Source organism: Euphorbia lathyris, chromosome 8 (genome assembly GCF_963576675.1).
Source record: "Euphorbia lathyris chromosome 8, ddEupLath1.1, whole genome shotgun sequence".
Classification (NCBI taxonomy): Eukaryota; Viridiplantae; Streptophyta; class Magnoliopsida; order Malpighiales; family Euphorbiaceae; genus Euphorbia; species Euphorbia lathyris.
The window spans coordinates 75,169,404-75,194,993 of record NC_088917.1 but is presented as its reverse complement, the minus strand read 5'-3'; the positions used below and the strand labels follow the sequence as shown (position 1 = coordinate 75,194,993).

At 34.5% G+C, this 25,590-nt stretch overlaps 1 protein-coding gene across 7 annotated transcripts; it reads left to right on the top strand.

The window, feature by feature from the left end:
* The first annotated feature begins 8,274 nt into the window (after positions 1-8,274).
* LOC136202575 (pentatricopeptide repeat-containing protein At4g02750) lies at positions 8,275-23,638 on the top strand. 7 transcript variants are annotated; one of them, XM_065993280.1, is made up of 15 exons: positions 8,275-9,836; positions 10,566-11,710; positions 12,271-12,334; positions 12,493-12,526; positions 16,270-17,173; positions 17,270-17,370; positions 17,465-17,640; positions 18,922-19,148; positions 19,259-19,345; positions 19,449-19,711; positions 19,930-20,128; positions 20,292-20,434; positions 21,401-21,469; positions 21,665-21,826; positions 21,983-23,638. In XM_065993280.1, the coding sequence occupies exons 1-2, from the start codon at positions 8,325-8,327 to the stop codon at positions 11,370-11,372; spliced, it is 2,319 nt and encodes a 772-aa protein (XP_065849352.1). In that variant the 5' UTR covers positions 8,275-8,324; the 3' UTR covers positions 11,373-11,710; positions 12,271-12,334; positions 12,493-12,526; positions 16,270-17,173; positions 17,270-17,370; positions 17,465-17,640; positions 18,922-19,148; positions 19,259-19,345; positions 19,449-19,711; positions 19,930-20,128; positions 20,292-20,434; positions 21,401-21,469; positions 21,665-21,826; positions 21,983-23,638. The 7 variants fall into 7 exon arrangements, with proteins under 7 accessions (XP_065849352.1, XP_065849351.1, XP_065849347.1 ...); XM_065993279.1 differs by having other exon boundaries at positions 19,442-19,711; positions 21,411-21,469; positions 21,669-21,826; XM_065993275.1 differs by having other exon boundaries at positions 19,442-19,711; positions 21,411-21,469.
* Positions 23,639-25,590: the final 1,952 nt, after the last annotated feature.

Genomic DNA, 25,590 nt, shown 5'->3' with positions numbered 1-25,590 from the left:
AAGATGATTTGGAATTTGCAAATCCCAGAGAGATTAAAATACTTTATTTGGTTACTAATGTATGAAGTTGTTTTGGTTAATGCAGTTTGGATGGCGATACATTTGAGCGAGTCTGATGTGTGCTTAGCGTGCAGTTTTTCGGAGTCATTATTGCACGTTTTGAGGGACTGCAGTGAGGCTGTGGGGCTTTGGCGGATCCTGATACCTGCTGCGGATTAGAGTGAGTTTTGTCACGCTGATCTTAGTTCTTGGCTGTTAGCTGGTCTCAGTAAAAAGGGGAATTGACGTGGTATAGGCTGGACTACCATGTTTGTCTACACCATCTGGTGGCTGTGGCGGTGGAGATGCTCGGCGGTGTTCGATCCGGATACTACTGTTTGTCAAAATAAGCTGGAATTTGTATATGGTAAAGCTGGGGAATGTCAGAAAGCCTTTTTAGATGAGCAACACATGAGAAATAGAAGTAGAAGGACTGTAATGGTTAGTTGGAAGCCCCTGTCGAAGAGCTGGATCAAGGTGAATAGTGATGGCGCTTGTAAGGGAGCCCTGGGTCCGGCGGCTGCAGGGGGCGTTGCTCAGAATGACAATGGAGTTTGGATAGGAGGGTTCACTGTTAACTTAGATATTTTGCAGTGTTGTTCTTGCGGAGCTATGGGGTCTGTACTTCGGGTTGAAGTTTGCTTGGGATAGATATTTCTGTAGAGTTGTATTCGAAATGGACTTGCTTGTGGTTGTGGATTTGGTGAAGAATGGTAAGGATCATAGGCATAGGTTCTTTTGGCTGATTGATGAGTGTCAAAGATTGTTAAGACAGGATTGGGAAGAGGTTAGGTTGATTCATGTTCTTCGTGAAGGTAACCGTGCCGCAGACTAGATGGCGAATTACGCAGGAAGTTTACCCCTGGGTCTTCACGAGTGTGAGGTGCCCCCTGCAGGCATCCTGGATATCTTATTTTCTGATATTTGTGGTACTTGTCTTCCTAGGATGACTAGTATCACTTAGCTTGTTCTTTGTTGTGCTCCGGGGTTTCGTCCCCTCCATTAAGATTAAAAAAAAATATGTTCAAAAAAATAATATTAATATTATTAAATAACATTTGATAGTTTTACTTTAAAAACATTTGATATATAGTATCACTTAGTTTGTTCTTTGTTGTGCTCCGGGGTTTCGTCCCCTCCATTAAGATTAAAAAAAAAATATGTTCAAAAAAATAATATTAATATTATTAAATAACATTTGATAGTTTTACTTTAAAAACATTTGATATATATTTTTTTAGTTTATGATGATTTAATATTTTATTTAAAATTAAAAAAATTGACATAAATTAATTTTTTCTAAAAGGGTCGTCTATATTCGCTTGGAGTCGTTTGGGTAGCCAAAAACTGATAAATTGATTTATGCCGTCCAAAAAAAATAGAGATAGTGTTCTAAAAATCTCCGTCTAGAAGCCTAGACCGATTTTTAGAACACTATGAATTCCTAAATTTGGTTGAAAAAATCAATTGTGCTTTTGAATTTATAAAATGTCATCGTTAACCCTATAAATTTATTTTAAATGATATAATTGATCTTTTAAATTCATATTACAAAACAATAAGGGATTTTACGAATTTAAATGCATATAACTTAAGTAATTTCAAGAGCCAATGATCAATATATCAATTTCAACACCAATATATCATTTTAAACAAATTTAAAAATCTAACAAAAACCGTATATATATTTCACATCTTTTGGGTAGCATGCATCGATAGACATTTATAAAGTTTGAGCTGTACTTCACTAGTGTTCGTAAATCTTATTTTCTTTTATTAAAATTATTGAATTTCATATTTAATTTTAATAAAATTAATTTGATTAATTTATGCATCAATTACTATTCGGATTATATATGTCTGAGTTTTGTAGTTGATGTAACATAAATATTAGGTTTAATACATCATTTGCTCTCTGAAATTGTCCAAAAAGTTTAATTGGCTCCTTGAACTTTCAAAGTGTCTTGATAGCTCCCTGAACTTGCATAAAATGTTCAGTTAGCCCACTAAACTTGCGTAAAATGTAATCAATTGATCACTCGGTTGCAAAAAAGTAAGTTAAATGCGGGAAATGTATTCCACGCATCTTAGAATGTTATTACATAATTCAAAAATAGATTAAAAATGAAGTTATTGTTTGCGCAACTATACAACTTGTCTTCTCTATTCTAAGCACCGTATACTCCGATTTCGGTCGTTTTACTTTTTTTTAAGACTCGTGCAATGCATCTTCCGTATTTAACTTACTTTTTTGCAACCGAGTGATCAATTGATTACATTTTATGCAAGTTCAGGAAGCTAACTGAACATTTTATGCAAGTTCAGGGGGCTATTAAGACACTTTGAAAGTTAAGGGGGGCAATCAAGTTTTTTTGGACAAGTTCAGAGGGCAAATGATGTATTAAGCCTAAATATTATACGGCATCCTAAGCGCTAGTCTAGTGGAACATTACAACTTTCTACGCATATAGGCATATTTGGCTTCACAAGAAATAATGGTTTGTTATTTCTTTTCAATTTTTTTTGTAATTCACTTGTCATAAAAAAAAAACCCTATAAATTCACTTAATTTATATTTAATTAATAATTTTTATCCAATAAAATACTTAATTCAATATTTATTATTATTTCCATACGAATCATTAGTAAAAAGGCCATGTGGGTAGTAGTTGGGTATCGTCTGATGATTTTTCAGGTATTCGGGATTGAAGAAGTTTTGAGAGTTCAGTGTATATTGCTTATATGGATCATTTAAAGGTCGTAGAGTTAGCCTAATCGGAGATCTTTGGGAATTTGGCGTATTTGGAGGTGCGAAATTACCAAGTTTATGAATTTTGGTTTGACAACTAAGAATTTGACGTTTCAGTGTACTGAGAATTTGGAACCTAAGAATGATATTGGCTATATCTATTGATATGGAATGAAATATAAGGATGAGCTTTGATAAACAAGCCCAGACCCATTATTTCATATATTAGGCCAACCCACCTATGTACAGAGAGCTTTTCCGGAAATAATCATGATCAAAGAGCTTCAGACTCCAAAATACACGTTTAACTACTTATTGCAGAAATGTAGCTTCTGGACCAATCAGGAGGTGACACGTGTAATCAGGCACAAACTTAAATGTCTATAAATAGTACAGAAAATGAGGGCTAGTGTCGAATTCATATTTGAAATGGATAAATATTATTGTTTGAGCATATTAAGTTTTTCAAAATACTATTGTTATATTAAATGGGAGAGAATAAACTCTTTTTTTCCAAAGAAAAAGTTACTATTAGTTTTAATATAGAAGCTAGGGAACACAAATACAAATTACAAAAAAAAGTTGCCATTTGCCAACTGGTTATGCTACCTTTTAAGCACTAGACGTGTCACGTCTGACGCGTCATGCATGGATTACATACTCCATATGTAGCAGTTCCAACACTTAGTAGAAGGAGGAACAAAAGTTATGGCCTTAATTTGAAGAGGAGGCTGCTTAGAAGTAGTAGGAGGCAAGTTAACTATTGTAAAAAGTAAAAAATTAGGGCATAAGATGGCACAGGAAGTAGCTGGGATCCATCAGGCATTTCAAATCTAGCTACGCCTTTTTCCTTCGGACGATCAACCCTTTCCGAAGAATTTCCAGAACCCAAATGATCTCATTCACAAGAGAATCGCCCTGAGATCGAACCTCGATAATAGGAACCCCTTCAGTGAAGTAAGAGATCCTTCAAAGATAGTAGTGGACTTTCCTGTCTCGGGCAAAACGGTGGACGTTTTAAGGTTCATTTTCACGGAGGGAAGAATGAGTATTTAATGTCCAAACAACCAACGTTCTTGCTACGTTCGAAGCCTCAAGGACTCCAACATTTGGTGCACTGGCCAAAGTAGTAGTTTTTCTTTGCCTCAAGCATGAGTACTCATATTAAAATCCGTTCCTACACCCAAATAATAAAAAAGAAAACAAAGTTAAAAAGAGAATCACCTTCAAGAATTTCTTCGTAATGATCTTCTCCTGCCCAATGGAAGGCTCCATCTTCGTCTCATAGCATAAAGACTCCCTTCGTTGAGCATCTCCAACATATCCGTCTAGTGCCAGAAGCTTGGAAAGGCCAAGATCTCCTTCAATGACTGCTCTTTAGCTTAAGTTAAGGTTCGAGGCTTCTTCCATATCTTTTTTTTCAACTGGTTCCGGATTCCAAGAGGTCTTAAAGGGAAAGCCCTTTGGGTACGGGCTGTTAGGAGAACCCTTCTTCAGTCCCCATATAGAACCACTTTTGTTTAAAGCCCTTTTTGTTGTATGTGTTGCCAGATAGAAAGGCGGATCCTCGGTTTCCTACGGTCCAGAGCAGACATCATCCCCTTTTCTCCTTATGGGTTTCTAGAATTAACAAAAAATTGTCCCATTCAACATTAAACCTAAATGCACGCAGAACTTGTTTGAAGCTAGGAATTCCAGCCAAGCATTAGAGGACGATTGGCACAGGGGCTCATGTGAAACTCATCAAGGACATCAACAATAGGGCCTAGGAGGGGGAATCTCACGCCATAAAGCATCAATTTAACATAAACTCTGATGAAGTCATCCATGTCATTGTTATATCCATCTTCAATAGGTTGGTCAGAATCAGGCATATGCATCTCCATCTGGCCCAGTTCCGAATACTCTCGTGCCAAATTCACTAGTTAGGGTGCCATCAAGGTGGAGTCTTGTTCCTAAGCTTTAGGTTTTTGCTTTTTCTCTACCATCACCTTTTTGTCCTTATCGGAGTTCTTGCGAGTATGTGTTTTTGGGATCTATGAGATAAAATTCATTAGAAGAGAATGGGTCAATGATAACGAATGTCTTTGGGTTGTGAGAGTTATTCCCCCTCAAAACTTCCATATTACAAAGGGGAAAAAAAATAAGGAAGCAGTAAAACTTACATATTTTCTTAAGAAATAAAGAATCAAGAGCCATGAAAAGGAAAATGTGTCACCTTGATCTTTTTTTTATTATAGAATTTACTAGAGGAATGGTGAAACATCGTCTTCAATAAAGGACCCTTTGTGACGATGCTCCTTGGGACACATATTTTTTCCGTCTATTTACCTCTAGATTGAATGTCTAGTTCATGTTGCATATCCTATATAATTAAGTAGCGGGCGAAATGATGCCTATAAGGAGAAATGCACACCTCATGTGATGATGTCATTTTGAGGCAACACAACGTGACATCTCACCTAGTTAGAAGGGAAAATATTAAGTGCAACATAACGAACACCACGAAATGTTAATTAGCTCATAAATCTAAATTATATATTTTACATAAATAACAAAAATATAACAGCTTTTTATATATTAATTTTGAGCAACCATGAAAAAAATGAATTGCTGAATAACAATTGTCTTAAGTCTTAATATAACAATAATAACTTGATGCTCAACTCTTAGAACATTTGGTGAAACTCATGTAAAACTACTTTGAATAATAAAACAAACTTTCATAAAGTTTCACTTGATTTTCAACAGGTTACAATTGAGTTTCACATTAGCTTCAACTAGTTTCACCTTTTGTAAAATTAGATGAAACACATATGAAACTCATGTGAAATTGATTGAAAGTATTTGAAATATTTACACAAATGTTTCATCAAGTTTCAACATATTCCAATCAAGTTTAACATAAGTTTCACCCAGTTTTACCTTATGTGAAACTCACTGAAATTCATATAAAACTATTTTGAAACATTAAGACAAAATTTCGAGCAAGTTCCACATGAATTTCAACATGTTTAATTGAGTTTCAAATGAGTTTCAACCAATTTCACCTTTTGTGAAATTCATGTGAAAGTGACCGAAACTATTATGAAACATGAACATAAAGGTTCATCAAGTTTCAACACGCTTCAATCAGGTTTAACATGAGTTTTATCCAGTTTCATATTTTGTAAACTCATGTGAAACTTAACTGCGCTTATGTAAGATGCGACATATTAAATCGTTTCTAATCAAAACAAGACTAAACTACTTTAACTATAATATTTTAGGAATGAAATTTGGTTTCTTAATATTAAGAAAAAAAAGCGTGTGTTTGGCAAATTAGGAATAAATTTCTATATTGTTATTGGCATTTAGTTGAAATTTCTTATATACTAAAGTAGATGGAAAGTTCACCACAAGTATTATGTTTTTAGCGACATTAAAGAGTGTGTGGTATATGAGATAAACGAGATGAGATAGAAATAAAAATAATGCAATGCTCATTGTCCCGTCTTTGTTTTTGAACTAGAGTATGAAGATAAGGGTTTTATCCCTTAAACTTGCACCAGTCGTTTTTTAGAAAGTATTATCATTAACGTATGAAATGTTAAAAAATTTACTCCTAGTATTTTCTAACAAGATCAATTTTGCCCATAATTGATAGAAAATTTGAACAGAATGGTATCGTTATTTGAATCGTTATTTAAATGTCATACTAGACCTTCTAAACATTAATTATGTCTAAAATTTACTTTGTTGCAAACAAAGTCACAAAAAAACCTATCAAATTGTCAAAAGTTAAGTCTGCAATATAAATTAATCATAAAAAACTATTTAAAATATCTACAACATTATTAACACATTATAAATGATCTGGCAACATGCTTAATTGAGAAACTTATTTGGAAGGTTATAAAATAATAGTTAAATCAGTTCGTTCAAATTTTTTGTCAGGTAGGGTTAAAATTGATCCTTCTTGGAAACATTGAGATGAAATTTTGCTCTTTCAAACGTTAGAGGTAAATGTGTATTTTTCTCAAAACCATAAAGATAAATTTGAATCTTATCCCATTTTTATAGGCCCCAACAATTAATGTTTAATTAATTAATTAATTAATAGATAATGACCAAAAATGATCTCTATGGTTTCATTTGTTGGGAAATACAAATTTACTCTTAACATACAAAATGATAAAATTTAACGCTTTTAATCAATATCAATTTTACCTTTATCGATACAGAAAATTTGAACGAACTAGTTTGACCGTTATTTGACTATCACATTAGATATTCCAGGTAAGTTTGTCGATAAACTGAAAAAATTTCGTGAATTTTGGCAAATTATTTCTAATCGTGTTAATAATATAGTAAAGTTTTTAGACTGTTTTTCGCACTTAATTTATATATCACAAATTTAGTTATTGATATTTTGACAATTTTTTTTTATAGTTTGTCCGATTTTTCGATTTGACACTCGTTAGATACTCTTTAGGTGGATCCTCTCCCAATATAAATCTAGTTTAAGCGGCTTGAGACCCTTAGCCACTCAAGCCAACCTTAATTAAGATTGCCAGATTATTTGTAACTGTGTTAGTAACACAATAAATATTTTAAAATAATCGATGTTTAAAACGTTCAATTTGATAGTTAAATAATGTGTGGGTAAATTTATTGTGTTACTAGAAAACCATAGGGCAAATTTAAATATTATTATTATTTGCAAACATATGATCTGGATCTCGTGGCACCCACCTGACCCGAGATGGATGAAACTAAATATGGACGAGACCTGTAAAGGGAATCCCGGGATAGCTTCAGCAGGTGCTTTGCTTAGAGATGAGCAGGGACGCTTGTGTGGAGGGTTGGGTGCCAATATTTGTTACTGTACTTTAGTTATTGTGGAATTATGAGGTCTCTATTTTGGACTAAAGTTAGTATGTGACCACGATATCAAAAAGCTAACTATGGAGTTGGATTCAAAGATTACTTTACAGTACATGACAGGGGGCACATAGATGCATCACCCGTTTTCCTGGTTTATACATAGGTGTACTGAACTCCGGGGCGAACAATGGAGCATTCTCTTTATGCATATGTATCGTGAAGGCAACATGGTAGCCGATTGGTTGGCGAATTTTACATGTTCTTATCCATTGGGTCACCATGAGTTTGGCGTGCCTCCTGCAGGCTTCCAGGAAGTCCTTACAACTGATTACAGGAGCTCTGTTTTTAGTCGTTTGATTCGTAGTTAGACGTTCTTTTCTCATATTTTTGTTTTTCTTTTTTGTTGGACTTTCCATCTTCGTTTAACTACCAAAAAAATTAAATATTATCAATATATAATTTATTAATTTTTATATTTTTACTTAACATATTATTTAATAATGCACTATTTAATTTTTAAAATTTTATTTTATTTAATAATTTAGTCCTTAAATATTGGAATTATTTTTTTTAGTAATAAAATATTGGAATTATTAAACCTAATCCCGAATTGTGATTTCCCAACCAGTTCAAAAAAATACCTAATTGAGAATTCACCGGTTTGAGGAAAATGCGCGGGAGATACCATTTGAGACAGTTTCACAAGTTACGCAAGACTCACCAGCAACTCCGATCAACAAAGCCATCACTTGATGAGCAGATTCATTTGGGTTCATACCCCTCGAAGAAAGAACTAACCCAAAAATGCAAACAGTCCAACAATGATTCAGAGATAGTAAGATGGAACATGCACATCACGAACCTTATGCGCAACGGTCAGTATGAAATTGCTCTTGATGTATTTGATTCAATGCCTCGTCGAAGCACAATCTCGTATAATGCAATGATATCTGGCTACTTATCGAATAGTAAGTTTGATCTTGCAAGAGACATGTTTGATAAAATGCCTGACAGAGATTTGTTTTCCTGGAATGTGATGCTCAGTGGGTATGTGAGGAGTAAAAATCTGGCTGCTGCTCGTGCATTATTTGAGAGAATGCCTAAAAGGGATGTTGTCTCTTGGAATGCAATGCTATCTGGGTATGCACAGAATGGGTTTGTTGTTGAAGCTAGAGAAATTTTTGATCGGATGCCGATTAAGAATTCGATTTCATGGAATGGTTTGTTGGCAGCGTATGTGCAAAATGGGAAGATAGAGGATGCAAGGAAGTTGTTCGAGTCAAAGAAGGATTGGTGTATTGTTTCGTGGAATTGTTTGATGAGTGGGTTTGTGAGGAAGAAGAGACTAGATGATGCGAGGAGGATTTTTGATAAGATCCCTATGAGAGATGAGGTTTCGTGGAATACGATTATAACAGGTTATGCACAGAATGGAGAGCTAGAAGAAGCACGGAGATTATTTGAGGAGTCTCCAACTCGAGATGTGGTTACATGGACTGCAATAGTGTCTGGATATGTGCAAAATGGGAAGGTAGATGAAGCAAGGAGTATTTTTGACAGGATGCCTGAGAAGAATACGGTTTCGTGGAATGCAATGATTGGAGGGTATGTGCAATGTAAGAGGATGGACATGGCAAAAGAATTGTTTGAGGCAATGCCATTTAGAAATATAAGTTCATGGAACACAATGATTACAGGATACTCTCAGGCTGGGGATGTTGCTGATGCTCGGAGTTTCTTCGATAGGATGCCTATGCGTGATCCCATCTCTTGGTCAGCTATGATTGCTGGATATGTTCAGAATGATTGTTGTGAAGAGGCTATACGTCTTTTAGTGGGAATGAGAAGAGATGGGGAGAGATTGAACAGGTCCTCATCTTCATGTGCTTTAACTGCATGTGCCAAAATTGCAGCTTTGGATTTTGGGAGGCAATTGCATGGTTGGCTGGTTAAGATTGGATTCGAGACTGTCGGTTATGTTGGCAATGCTCTTATTGCAATGTATTACAAGTGCGGGAGCATAGGTGAAGCTCATTATGTATTCGAAGAAATAGCTGATAAGGATATAGTCTCTTGGAATAGCATGATCTATGGTTATGCTAGGCATGGATTTGGTAAAGAGGCTCTGGTATTTTTTGAGTTAATGAAGAAAATTGGTGTGAAGCCTGACGATGCCACTATGGTAATGGTTTTGAAACATTTCATTACAAACATATACACTCTGCTCATACTTACTTTCACATTTCCAAGGATTATAAATCTGCCCTGTTAAAAGTATTGACATGATAAGTGCTGTATGGTTGAGAGTGAGCCTTTCTTGAGTTAGTCTCAGAAAAACCTCAAATTATCTTAGCAACATAAACAAAAATAGGTGTAACATTAGAAGGAGAAACTTAGTTACAGGTTCATGAACAAACTCGGTTATAATATTCATAAACAGGCTAGTATTGAAGCTGGTTTCGATTATTCTTTTAATATTAGTATTTCTATAAAGGGGGAAATGTAAAACTATATAGCTTATAGACATAATTAATGAGTTGTTCGTGACCAAAGTTCATGAACATAATTAACAAGTTGGTAAAGTTATTACGGATTGGTGCTTAGGCAGTCTTTTCTTGTCATGATACAGGCTGACTTTGTTGAGGCACTAGTCTACATGCTATAATGTTCCTTCTTTCTTTGCAATTCAGTCTTTACTTAAATGTTTGTGTGGTGAAATTCCGCATTATTTATTTTGCAGAACATGAATTAACATACAAATATTTGGAATTCCAAATGGAAATTACTATAAATAAATGGATTTTTAAGATGATCATTATTTATTGTTTACTCAAACCTAATGAACATCATAAATACACATAAAATCTTACTGTAGGATTCTTTTACAATTTTCCTTCTTTCTTTTGGTCAGGTTGGTGTGCTGTCTGCTTGTAGTCATACTGGCTTAGTGGATAAGGGAACTGAATATTTTTATTCAATGAATCAAGAATATGGTATAACACCAAAGTCAGAACACTACACTTGCATGGTTGATCTTCTTGGTCGAGCTGGCCGGTTGGAAGAGGCCCATAATTTAGTGAGAAACATGCCATTTGAACCAGATGCTTCAACATGGGGTGCATTGCTTGGTGCAAGCAGGATCCACGGCAACACTGAAATAGGAGAAAATGCAGCTGAGATTGTTTTCAAGAAAGAGCCCAATAATTCAGGAATGTATGTTCTTCTCTCAAATCTATATGCAGCTTCAGGGAGATGGCCTGATGTTGGAAAGATGAGGCTGAAAATGAGGAATGAAGGTGTGAAGAAGGCACCTGGGTATAGTTGGCTTGAAGTGCAAAATAAAGTCCATACATTTACTGTTGGGGATTGCTTCCACTCAGAGAAGGATAAAATATATGCATTTCTGGAAGAGATGTATTTAAAAATGAAACGTGAAGGATATTCATCCTCAACAAAACTGGTTTTACATGATGTCGAAGAAGAAGAAAAGGAGCATATGCTAAAATATCATAGTGAAAAATTGGCTGTGGCTTATGGGATTCTGTCTATACCAGCTGGGAGACCTATACGTGTATTTAAAAACTTACGGGTTTGTGAAGATTGTCACAGTGCCATCAAATACATATCCAAGATTCAGGGGAGGTTGATTATCTTAAGAGATAGTAACCGCTTTCATCACTTTGAAGGGGGTTCATGCTCTTGTGGAGATTATTGGTGAAACCGAGAAGAGTTTGAAATTAAGAGATGCATGTCTCTGTCTTTGCTAACATCTGAAAGACTTGATTATCTTAAGAGATAGTAACTGCTTTCATCACTTTGAAGGGGATTCATGCTCTTGTGGAGATTATTGGTGAAACCGAGAAGAGTTTGAAATTAAGAGATGCATGTCTCCGTCTTTGCTAACATCTGAAAGACATCACCGAAACAAGAAAACATTTTATTTTCAGATTGTACATACACTCTTGCTGGGAAATTTGCTGCTAGTGTTAAATATATTTTAATTGGAATTAATCTGATCCTAGATTTCAGAGTTGCGTCTCCAAACCCTTGATTCAGGTAACCAGTATCCATCTTCTCCTCTTCGTTGCGTAATTCATAATGATGGGTCTGTTATTGTTTTCTGATCTTGATTCCTAGTCTAAGCTTTGATTTAATTAAACTGGCCGCGTTTCTTTGCGCTTATTGTAAGCTAAGTTTTATGCATGTTGAGTAAATTATGAGATTCCTGAAACCCTAAACCTTTCCGCTCTGTCTTTCAAAGGGGAATTTAGTTCAGAAACCCAAACCTGTTGAGTGCATTAACATGGAATTGAAAAGAGTCAGAAGTTATGGTGTCTGTTCTAAATTGAAAAAACTGCATTGGTTAACTGTTTTGTCCGACCTCTTTAATTTTTTCTAGCATCCGTTTTTTATTTGTAATTATGTGCATAGATATACATATTCTCCTGATGGAGAATTGCTGATATTTGGTTGCTCATTGTCCAAGCATAAAAAACCAGATACATAAGAAGTGAAAAAGCATACTTCTGTTACCTTAGTTATACAAGAAGAATCTTATATGGTTTGTGTTCTCAGTTTGCTGACTTGCTCAAGTTTTGGTCCTGATTTTGGTGCAGGAAGAAGTGCAACATGACTCTTCGAGGGCTTGGCAGTTATGAAATTAGAACCAATTGTAAACGAGTAAGACCTTGTGCTATTCCTTTTGTCATCTGAAGTTAAAGCTTGCTCTAATTCTCATCTTTCAATTACGATAGAAACTAAATTTTCTTCCTACAAACAAAGAACTCTCTTTATTGTTTTCAACTTTTCGCTGAACACTTTGTTTCGGTTAATTGCAGCTTACAATTGATATACACAGTGATACCTAAAGCAGTAAGTTTTTTTTATCGTTTATAAAGTCTGATAATTCACATAAATGCATATTATTATTGCATGTGGACCTACGTACCTACCTACCAATCTACTGTATATCAAGGGCTCCTTTTTATAATTACATGTCAAGGAGTTAGAGTTCTTGTTTCGAAGAACCTGGTTACTTAGGATCCATGACTAATTTTATGTTTTCCCCTCATAAAAATCTGCTTTAGTTGATGGATTTCAAATAATTGGCTATCTTTTTTTATGTTATTTCTGCTTTTTGTATTTATTATAACTTTTTTTCTTCATGAATTTGATATATTATGCAAGATACCATAGGCAAATATAAATCTACAATACATTTGATGGAATGTTGTTGGGTTTTCTCTTAATAGCATCAGTATTTGTTACTCTCAACCTATGGAGTAATGCATGATACCTGTTTTAATGGTTCTATTCATTCCCCATGTGTCTTGTGACAATTATTCAGTCTGAGAAGAAAGTTCTCTTGATTTTGAGGTTTATACAGATTGATTTGGCTTTTGTGTGGATAAATTGCCTATTACCACAAAATAAAGCATACGAAATAAAAGAATATCAAATTGCTCGAGTTTGATGCTCATTAATTTTATAACATATAAAGATATAAGGTGGTCCATTCCTGAAAAATGAAAGCCATTCAGAAACAACTAGTTTGCCAAAGGTTTTTCCGTATGAACTATGATCAATTCAAAGATGTCTATGAGCATATGATTGAAATGAGTAAAATTGTTAGTTGACTTGAGCCTTGTGCTTGTTTGTTTGGAGGGTAGGAAGTGAAAAATGTATGTAGACGTATGTATGTGTTAATCCATTTTGAATGATTTGAACTATAATTCTTCAATACTAACAAAAATCACCATAAACAGTTCTTTTTTAGAGGTAGAAAACAACACAATATTAACTAGAAAACACTTAACTGTGTAATCCCTAGCAGAAAATCATCACTACAATAACAAGATGCAAATAAGAGTCATCTGTTAAAACTACTTTACTATTATTAAATGTCAGGTTGCCGATATTCTCAGCTACAACTTTTTCGAGGAAACGAAACTCTCACATATGGAGATGTAAAAAAGGAGTAAGAACACTCTTTGTTATACGTAATATTATCACCTTGAACAACAACCTAGCTACCATCTTTCTCCATTTAATGTAAAACTGAAGTTGTGAGAGAACAAAGGGTCAACAAGATAAAAAAAGAAAAAAATTATTCCACAAACTTTTCATCCCGCATTAGTCTTTCAGAACCCATAATTCTTGATGGCCTTCAGAGTTTTTACCTGTAATTGCTATTGACTCATTGTAATTCATCAAAACTGAACCTTTCAGATTTTTGAAGGTAAATTCATATAATCCAAACTTTCATTCGCCAAATCAAATTATAGTATACACGCTCAATGCATACTCGAATATAAAACTCTGCATCCAACCAATGGATGCAAAGTTTTATATTGGAGTACGTATTAAGCGCAAAGAAAGGTCTCCATTGATTTGGCGGATGAAAGTTTGGATTATATGAATTTGCCTTCAAAAAATCTCCAAGGTTCAGTTTTGATGAATTACAATGAGTCTATAGCAATTATAGGTAAAAATAGAGTTGTTTATGGTGATTTTTGTTAGTATTGAACTATGAAGCACAGATACGGGTACGCATATGGGTACGCGTACGTGTACGGCAAGCGACATTTTTGAAAAATATGAGACACGGCTATGGCAGGGATACGCCATATATATATAAGTATAAAACCACAATTCACATTCATAAGTCATTATAAAATCATAAATAACATTTATAATAACTAACAAGTCATTAATTCATAAAAAAACATTTAATACTTCAGACTATTTAAACTATCAAGTCTAAAGACTATTCTAAGACATTTTCATGATCTTCAATTACAAACATTTAACAAAGATTAGCTTTTAGTTATTTATTTATATTTTTGCAAATAAAAGGGTGGGTACGGGCTAGTTTGCTTAATTATTTATATTAGGAATTTATATATTAATTTTTTTTTATTTTAACTCCTATTTAAAAACCCCTAAATTTTTTACCTAATTAACTCTGAAACGTATCCCCGAAGTATCCCCACATATTCCCATAATTAAAAGAAAAAAGGGATACTTGTTTTGGTGTATTCCCGAAGTATCTCCGCGTATCCTCGGCGTATCCCCATAATTAAAAGAAAAGGGGATACTTGTTATGCCGTATCCCTGCGTATCCTGTACGTATCCGAATCCTCGGATTGTCCGATACGCGTAGGTCAACCTTTTAGAAGTATCGGTGCTTCATAGATATTGAAGAATAATGGGCTTATTTCTTGGGAGTTATTGATGTGGCTAAAATGATTAGAACTATAAATATGTACCATACATGATACGTGTACATATCGAAGGTTGGCATATTTTTTGTTTAACAGTTAAGAGAATTAAACTCATGCATTAACAAAAAAGATCTTACTAATTTATAAAGAAACATTTCACAAAACTAAAGGATGTGACATTTCATAATTAAGTTCTTGTAGGTAACAAGAAGCTTAAATATAAATGTGACGTTTTAAGAAAGTCATTAAATGTCTTAATTATAGTGTTATATTACTAAAATATCCCTACAAATATTTTTGGAATACAAACTACTTTGTTGGTTTTATTGTAATCAACATTAAATGCAAGGATAAACATGGAAAAGTATTGTTAAATATTCTCTTGATTTTTAAAATGACAAACATATTGAAATGAAAATAATTTCCTAAAAAAGACATCATTTCAGAAACTGAAGGAGTATTGTTTTTTTTACGAAATTTTGAGCTACTATGCATGAAATCTTCAATTTTTAATTTTTTTTTTTTTTTTTCATATTAGGAAACTGAGGTAAAAATATAGAAACTGTGGTAACCTTATTATCCGGTATGTTTCTCAAATATCTCCTGCGAAGACTGTTAACTGCAAATACATCATGATCAATTCCAAAACTTAAATGTTTGTATATGAGCATAACTTTTTAACAGTCAGTTATGGAATACACTCAACAGTGATGATATTAATTGCCACAACATATACCACTAAAAAAAGGTTTTGGGCCCCCTCCAGCCCTGGGCCCTAGGCCGGTGCACCCCGGGCCTAGGCTCAGGGCCGGCCCTGATACGTTGTTTTGGTTAACATTGTCTTTGGAGTGCCAATTTCTATTCGTTAAAAAATGAGCAAACACCTCACTATTATGCTGTCTGATAGGTAATAGCTGCTCGGCTATTGCTGGAAAATAGCAAAAGTCATGCGGCTATCACCTCCAAACAGAGGAGTTTGCTCGTTTTCCTTCTGTTCTCAATTTTTTCTAGCATTTTTACATGCTATTATTTGGAGTAGAAATGTACCAATAAATCAATAAAAAATCGTTTTAGCCGTATAGATCAAATTAGGAAATGCTTCCTCATATATGGAATCTGATAATTCATTTTCCTTGCAATGGTTTAATGATAGAAGTTGTCACTTCCTATAGTTGAAAATATGGACTATATTGATATGAAAAACAATCAAAGCAATAGTTGTTGAAAGTAAAGGAAAAAGGGTCATTGCATTTGGTTTCATATCCAAAAAAATCGAGAATAGATATTCTCATAATCTCCTTTTATGTCAGGTCCACAAATGAACTACTTAGTTTAGCCTTTTTGTGTGATTTTACTAGTGTAACAGTTATTTTTTATTATTTTTTTTGTCAGGTAAAATTGCCTTCAGCAACATAGCTCATTGTGTGATTTTATCTCAGTGCCGAATTTGCTTGGTGCAGTTCGGCAATGTTCTCTAGTGTCTTGTAATGACCAAGAAGATTCGCAGCCGCATCAGGCAATTCTATCCCTCTGTGAACATCTATCTTCTCTATAGAGACAACTATTCATACAACTATGAAGCCTGTGTTTTTTGTTTTACATAATTTCCTTTTTCTTTTTCAATTTTTGGGGCTGAAGTTTAATTTTTTCTTCTCCATATGAAGTTTAGAATAAATTCTGTTTTTAATCTTTGCTATTGAGGGTGTCAAAACGGGTTATGGTGTTATAATTCTGTTTTTTTTTTCAATCGAACACCTGTTGAGAGAGAGAAGACACATGCTGCAACTTCAGAGTTTAATATTAATTTCTGTTTAGTGCCAGTCCTTGCTGAGCTGTTTTGTAACCATTTCTATGATCTCACTTTATTAAGAGGCCATGCCCTTTTCTCTCTTCTCTGTAATCTCAATTCTCTCTCTCCCATCTCTGGACTTCTTCTTCTTAATTTTGCACTGTTAAGTCTAAATCTTAACACCTAACCAGTCATGAATACTGGTGAGATTGAAATTACAGTTGACGGGGAGAGCCTTTGGAAGAAAAGGCAGAGTGACAAACTTCAGGTCCTGAAGCATGAAGGGGGAAATGATGGAGGTGACTTTGATGGGGATGATCCTGATTTGGAGAATGAATTCGATTACGGCTGTGATGGTTTGGGCCCGGAACAAATTGCAGATCTATGCTCTCTGGACACCTCAATACTGGGCGTGCTTCTCATCACAATATGTCCGGAATTCCTACACAATCGGAGCTTGATTCTTCTCCCCACAGCTCAAAAATTCCTCTTTTGACCTATGGCGAGGTGGTGATTTTGCCAATCGCATATATATGCACATGCATTTCTTTATATATCAATTGGCTCCTGAAATGCATCTAATCTCTCGTTCTCTTATTGTAGGATGCTGATATTTCTTCTGATGACATGCTCTATTGTACCTCCATTCATGGGCCATGGAAACAGGGTTCATCCAGTTCCATATTCTGATCCATCTATACCTTGTAAGTCATTTATTGATTCTATGCTTTATATCCTTGGGCTTTGTAATTTTTGTATCAACCCAGAGAGTAAAAACTGAATGTTTTGATTTTGAAGTGCAACCTCGACCAATGGTTCCTAAGAAAGACAGCTGTATATGATTATGGAAGTGTGGCCTGCAAGGATAGAATGGAGGAGTGAAAGAAAAGGCAGAGTGACAAACTTCAGGTCGTGAAGCATGAGGGAGGAAATGATGGAGGTGACTTTGATGGGGATGATCCTGATTTGCCCATGTAAGCGACAACTCTTCCTGTTGCCCCTGGCCCCTGATAATATGCTATCTAGTTAATCTAGTTTCATATGTATGCATTTTCTGTTCTAATCATACTTAATGATGCCATATATGTGGAAAAGATAATTTCCTGTGTGATAGTAGCTTAGCAGATACTTTTACCTTTTTCTAAAGTGATGCTAAAATTTAATAAAAATTCATACAACAAGGACCTTGCTTAGATATCTTTTATTGAAGTATTTTATAGGAATGCTCGACAGGATTATTTGTCATCTATCTCTAAATCACTTGTTTTGTACAGTTGAGATAGAAAATTAACCCGAAGGTTCATGCCTTCAAATGGTAATACAACAACTAAATTGATGAAAGCGAATACAATTGTCCACGACTTCAACCACACCATTCTGTTACTTTCTCGCGCTTTTTTGTTACTTATTTAACACCTTTAATCCTTCCTTCTATTAAGTAATGAATGTTAACACTAGTGAAAATTAAGAAAAAGCTGAACATCAAAATTTAGACAGTTAAGGAGGCTAAAGTATCATTTTTCCTTGGATTAAATCAAAGTCAGTTCATAGAAAACATGCATGCACCTAAATTAATTTTTTTTAAAAATAATAATGAAAAGACAATTGTATATACGTGATAGAAATAATCTCAGCAATAAATTGAAAGCTAAGATATTTATGGGGACTAAGTAGCTTACAACTAGAAAAATAGTGTAGTGGGCTATTAATCGACATGTCTGATATTTGTGTTGCTATAGCTAACTTAGAAAATTAAATGATAAATGATAAGTACTACATTAGGATTAGAATAGAGTGCAATAATCATGATTATAGATGTATGGGCGGTTAACCTCACATGAAATGGACAAAAAAACATCAAATTGGAAGGGAAAAAAGAAAAATATCCTTAGTCTTAAATTTATTAATGCTTTCAAATCAGGGAAGATCCATCATATTTTGTGAATTTGGAGTTATGATTTGATGGTATTGCTGATATTTTGTGTTTCCTCACCAATACAAACAAGGAAAGGTGTGGGGTGGAGATTCATTTTGTTTCTATTAGATTTAATTTTATGGGTTTTATTCAATTACTGCTAATTGTTTTTCAGCCCCAGAGAAATTAATAATAATCTGACATGTGGATTATTGCATTAATTAACCTAATTTATTAAATTCTTCCGTCATTTCAAATTTATTCACATTTATGCTATACTATTGGAAGTCAATTCTTGTATAGTAAGATATTAAATTCATGTATGCTCTTGAGATGATAGGTTGGAGAGAAAGAGACAGGAACCTACTAGTTGATCCAGATGAAATAGACTGTCTAAGTAGGGGAAACGAACCAGATGGGCACGGGAGCTGTTATTCGAGACCACCTTGGCTCTTTTGTTGGTTAATTTGCATATGGGTATGAAGTACACTTGTAGATGAGTATATCTAAATGCAAAAGAGGAGAGAGAAATAGAAGTACTGGTCTGATGAATGTTTAATCTGGAAGGTGATAATTGGTCTTTCCAAAGTTATTCCATTGTACATTAAACCAAAGAACAAGAATACAAGGTTCATGATTTTAATTATGAAATTTACAAATCTAAACTTTAATTTCAGAGCCTGAAGTTCGCTGAGGAGAATAAAGAAGAGATGAGCGCATTGATTCTGCTGAATCTGTCCTAGAACAAACGACCAAGTTACCAGGTATCAAGAGCATAGTTGATTCTGCTGGTTTATATTATGCCAACGATGAGATGATATTAAGGGATCTTTCATGCTTCTCAAAATTTTCAATTGAAGGTTGCAGATAAGGCTTCAGAGGAGCAGATACATACACCCATCAGTGAAAAGAAATATGGAACAGGAACTCCGAGAAAAGTTCTTTCCCCAGTCAACTCAAATATAAACCAGTTTCCTCATGAAGATGAATTGTCCGCAGAACCGAAATTCAAAGGTTTCCTTGAGCCAAAGACTCCAACTACACCTTATACTGCAACCTATGCTAATGAGCTGTTCACACCAGCAGGCGCACCATTTGGCAAATTTGCTGCAATAAGTTTTACTTTAAAAGTAAGAGAATTATACATAGTACACAATTGGACAAATTTGCTGCAATAAGTTTTACTTCAAATCTTTCAAAATCTTTTATTTCACAGCTGAGAATCTGTGTTCTAAATTTATCATGAATTTGGATGAGTTTATATTTTCTTTTGAAGTAACTTTACTATTATCTGAGCCTCATGTTCTTTGTGAAAGCTGCTAATGGAGATGTGATATTTTCTACTCAGATCACTACTGTGGATGAAGCAAAGAAATTCTATCCTAAGTACGGGCTTTGGTAGAACAGTCCTAGAGTTGATTGCTGGGCCCTCTCACTCAAACCCATGATGATTATTGTGGTTTTGATGGGTGGGGCTCGCCATTTGTGGCTGTTACTGGTGGGTGAATAACTATGTGCCTGCCCCTACCTGTAGCAGGAACAAGAAGGTAATCTTCTACACTCGCACTCATTTCATTGTTCTATTTGTAATCAAACCGAAGTAAACATATGCTTCGGCTACCTGCTTGTCTTGTTTTGTTTAAACCTGGACGGCTCTTTACCGTTGTGCAATCAATTTTTTTGACCGCAATGAATAAAATATTTGTGCAGGAAAAGCCAAAGATGGCTGCAATGGAGAGCATGAAATCCCTGATTTCTTCAAGATACATTGGAGATCTTGCCACTTTGGTTGTTGCATATGGTTTTAGCATCAACTTGGTTTAGGTTACCTGGAAATCAAGCTCAAAGCGCAGGTAAATTGCGATTGAAAGCATATGTTTTTTGTATTCTTTCTCATTGTGTTTATCTGTTTTTATAAAGTAAGTCTTCAGTCAGGTCATCTTTCAATTTCTATTTGATGCATATTCAGGAATAGATGGTGATTCTTTATGCTTTATTGGTTCATTTCTTAGAGTTCCTACTTGGATGGTAGCAGGTAGAGTACCTGCAAAAAGTGTTTTCTATGTTCTTGAATTTTTTTGACATTGACACCTTTCTATCCCCTCAATTAATAAGCACAAACAGAGGAAAAAGGAATGACTTATTAACAAAATATATATTACTTCTACTTTTTTGTAAAATCAATCTCGAAATTTAACTGCATAACGTCGCAACAAGAATTACAGTTTGTGACAATTTTTATAGCGAACAATTGTTACTTAATCATATTCAGTATTCGATACAAGAACTTCATTTTGTTGTGCTTCAACAACTAATATTAAAAATCTTTTCAATTGGCTATTGAGTGTTAATTGGTACTTGGTCATTTAGGAGTGAATTGCCACATGTTAAGCGGACTGGTAAGTTACATGTTAGATGTTGAGTAATTGTTTGCGTTGCTCCAGTTTTCACATTCCTGAGTGCACGTGTGCAAATTGTCTGCTAAATCCAAATTTTGATTTATACTGATGTCAGTTGATGATTTACTGAAATTATTAGGTTCCTCTCCCCTAAATTTAACTGAGGAAAAAAAATGTACATAGAGAGGTGTATATATTCGACTATGGTGTTTCACAGAGAACTATTCTATTTACATTCGTGGACTTACGTTAATACGTTTGAATTAGAGGAGAGTTTATAAAATTTATGTTTTTCAAATTTTAGTTTAGAGGTTCTTTTATGTTGATTGTGTTTACTCAATTCAGTCATTTGCTTATTTTCAATTAAATAAAATCTACTTTGGTAGCATAGTTTGCAGTATCTTATGCCATCTACTTCAGTCTCTTGCAGGTAGGGGTCAATGTTTTGGCTGTCAATTATGGTGCCCCTACCCTCGGCAAATGAAACTTGTAAGCTGGGATTTTTTTTTCTGTTTTGCTCTTTATCGTGATAATTTTCAAATCTTGATGATGATGATTTGGATAAGCTCTTAGTATTTGCTTAGAGTTAGGATGATGAAACAGTTTTTGGAATTTATGATTGATTTCCCATTGTTGGAAACAGTTGGGGTTTGTTGAATTCCAACAAATTGCTAATCGTTGTAGGTAGACATTATGTGGCTGGGTTGGATATTTTTCTATGATATGGTGCGATATGTAGAGAACAAAAAGCTTCCATTTTCAAGGGCGCCTAAGGATGACAGAAACCTGCCTGACATACACCTTGGCTTGTATGAGGATGTGGTTGTACTTGACCATGTCGAGAAGGTATTATCATTTTCTGCAAAGCTAAGATTATCTTACTTATAATGGTTGGATCACATCAAAAAAAAAAAAAAAAAAAAAAGAAAAAAGAAAAAAAAATCATTAGAAAAATAAATCTCACTTATATTCAATATTCTTGCCATTTGTTTTTGTGTGCAGATTGTTGGTGGGCCCAGAAATGAGAAAAAGGAGATTGGATCCAACCTTCCACACACCAATAAGTAGCAATCAAACTTCACTCTCCAATAATTTTCTACCACGTCATCGCGTCTCTTTCCCTTTCCGATCCTATCCTTGGATTTATTATTGCTTTTACAGAGCAAAACACTCTCCATCTACAGAGAGTCTTCTTATTTGGACAATGTCCAAACCAACCCCTCTGATGGTTGGAGACTGATTTTTCAAAAGTAAAAGTTTCAGAATGACCCATAAAAGAGACCACTAAAGATGCTCTAAAGACTTTTATTTTAGAGATGCAAATTCCAATCACTTGAGTTTGAGTTATGCCTCAAAAATTTTGTTGATATAAAATATTATCTATGTTAAAGGTCATGAGTTGACAATTTGAAAATAACTTTTTTTTTTCAATTTGTATTTCTCAGAAAGTCCATGTGATCTATTAGGTAAGGATGGACAGATACACATCAGTTGAAGATGCATACTCTGATGGTCTTCGCCAATTAAAAAAACTGGTTGCAAGCCTGCAAGACTTTGATTTGTGAGTTACTCTTTTCTTATATTTGTACCTTTAAATTAATATGACATCTTTTCCTTGAATGTTCAATTTTTAGTCCAAACTGTGTATCTAGTAGATTTATACAATTGGAGACTCGTAATTTTGGTCTGGCTTTGACCAATTCAAATGTGCGACGAGAAGATTACTTGAAACTGGTTTCTAAAGCTAAAGAGCACATAGTTGTAGGAGACATATTTCAAGTAGTTTTAAGTCAACGTTTCGAACGTAGAACATTTGCTGATCCATTCGAAGTCTACATGGCCTTACGAGTTGTAAATCCAAGCCCTTACATGACATATTTGCAAGTACAAGAAAAAACATACTTGCAAATATGTCATGTAACGGCTTGGATTTACAACTCGTAAGGCCATGTAGACTTCGAATGGATCGACAAATGTTCTACGTTCGAAACGTTGACTTAAAACTTACTTGGAATATGTCTCCTGCAACTATGTGCTCTTTAGCTTTAGAAACCAGTTTCAAGTAATCTTCCCGTTGCACATTTGAATTGGTCAAAGCCGGGCCAAAATTACGAGTCTTCAATTGTATAAGTCCACTAGATATAGTTGGACTAAAAATTGAACATTAAAGGAAAAGATGTCATATTGGTTTAGAGGTACAAATATAAGGAACAGTAACTCGTACAGGTCAAAGTCTTGCGGCTTTGCAACCATTTTTTTTAAATCGGCGAAGACCATCCGAGTATGCATCTTCAACTGATTTGTATCTATCCATCCTTACCCAATGGATCACATTGACTTTGTGAGAAATACAAATTGAAAAAAAAAATTATTTTTAAATTGTCAGCTCATGACCTTTAACATAAACAATATTTTATGTCAACAAATTTTTTGAGGCATAACTCAAACTGAAGTGATTGAAATTTGCATCTCTGAATTAGAGGATTATATATGTTTTGTTCATCGAGATACGGATGAATTTTTTCAAGGATGTTGGAATAACTCAGTACTATGTGTTTTGACTGTGAACTGTTCAACATTGTTATTTGCTAAATTTGTTCTTATGGTGTACTGAGCTATATATATATATATTAATCATGGTTTCATTTGTTTTTAGCTCATCTTATTCCCTTGTTGTTTATGTATACTTTTAATGTGTACTTCATTTGCAGAAGTGGTTGTTCCACTTTTACTTAAAAAAAATTAAATTATTGGCTTAGTTCTGTTACTTTGTTAAACTATCTAGTTTTGTTAATTCATTTAGGGGTTGTAAATACGATTCCTTCTATTTTTAGGAGGAATGCATGAGAGACTAAGAACTTCGGACACCCAATTATGATAATGATTTTTATCGTGAAAAGTTTCATTTCTGCGAGACCTTTTAGACGATGGACACCATATATCCTTTTATTTCCAAAATTCAAAGTCTAATCTTTCAAAATCTTTTATTTCGCAGTTGAGAATCTCTGTTTTATTTTCTAAATTTATCCTGAATTATATGCCATTTGGATGAGTTTATATTTTCTTTTATGTAACCTTGCTATGATTTGAACCTCATGTTGTTTGTGAAAGTTGCTAATGGAGATGTGATATTTTCTGTTTAGATCACTACTATAGATGAAACAAAGAAATTCTATCCTATGTTGGCACTTGGGGCAATTATTGCCCTAATTTTCTCTGGTAGAACAATCAAAGCAATGATGAATATGTGGTTTTGATGGGTGGGGCTTGCCATTTTTTGCTATTACTGGTGGGTAAATAACTATGTGCCTTCCCCTACCTGTAGCAGGAACAAAAAGGTTATCTTTTACACTCGCCCTCATTTTGTTTTAAATAACCAAACCGAAGTACACATATGCTTCGACTACCTGCTTGCCTTGTTTTGTTTAAACCCGAATGGCTCCTTATCGTTGTGCAATCAATTGTTTTGACCCCGAAAGTGCACTTACAACTAAGTTCACAGGTTGTCATAGCCATTGCCTGACATCCTGCCTTAGCAGAAGATTTGCTGATAGTGCACTGCTTTTTAGCTTTCCAAGAAACAATTGATTCCCCAGAAAAATACAGTAACCTGTCACTGAGTTTCAGGACTACTTGCACCTTGCCCAATCTGAGTTGCAAAATCCAATGTGATTAATGAATAAAACAATCATTTGTTTTCCATGCCTTTTAAATACCTCAGCACATGTTTAACTGCACTCATATGCAAATGAGTAGGATTGCCCATGAATTGACTCAACTGTCGAGTCACATAAGAAATATGAGGCTCGGTAAAGCCTAAGTAGAGTAATATGCCAATCATTCTTTGATATTGCTTAGGGTTAGCATAGAATTCTGAAGGATATGTTAACCTCACATTACTTGTGAAAGGACTTGAAGCAATTTGAGTGTCATATAAGTCACCATCTTTAATGAGTTCCAAGATATATTTCTATTGAGAAATTAGAATTCCAAACTCATACCTTGCAAGTTCAATTCCCAAAAAGAATTTAGCCAAGAGGGAGGCTAATGAATGCGATTAGAACACCTTAGTGCTATAGGAGAAGGAACTAAAATAAGAACTGAATAAGGAGAGGATGTAGTAGAAGGAAGATTTATTTGTGGAGATAAATGAGAAAGATCTGAATGTGTTGGGGAGTAAGTTTGAGTAGGAGAGGGAAGACTGGTTTCAGGAAAGTTTACAGGTTGAGGATGAATAAGATCAGTCGATAAAGTGGGAGACTGGTCATGTGATAATGGTAAAGAGAAACCAGAAACAGGTTGTGTATGACCTGAAACTGAGGTCATGTTAACATAGGGAAAAGTGTTTTCATCAACACCAAGATATATCCCAATAGATGCCCTAGAACTAAACTTGTCCTTATGATGAATTGTGTTAACAATAGAACAAGAACAACCAAACACCTTTAAGTTTGTGTATTCAGGTTGCTTGTTGTACATCATAGTGTAAGGACATTTCCACCCTAGCACTTTTGTAGGCAATAAATTTGTAAAATGAGTAGCATACGACATAGCTTCTCCCCAAAATAAAGTAGGTAAGTGTGCATGATATATAAGTGTAGCAATACCAG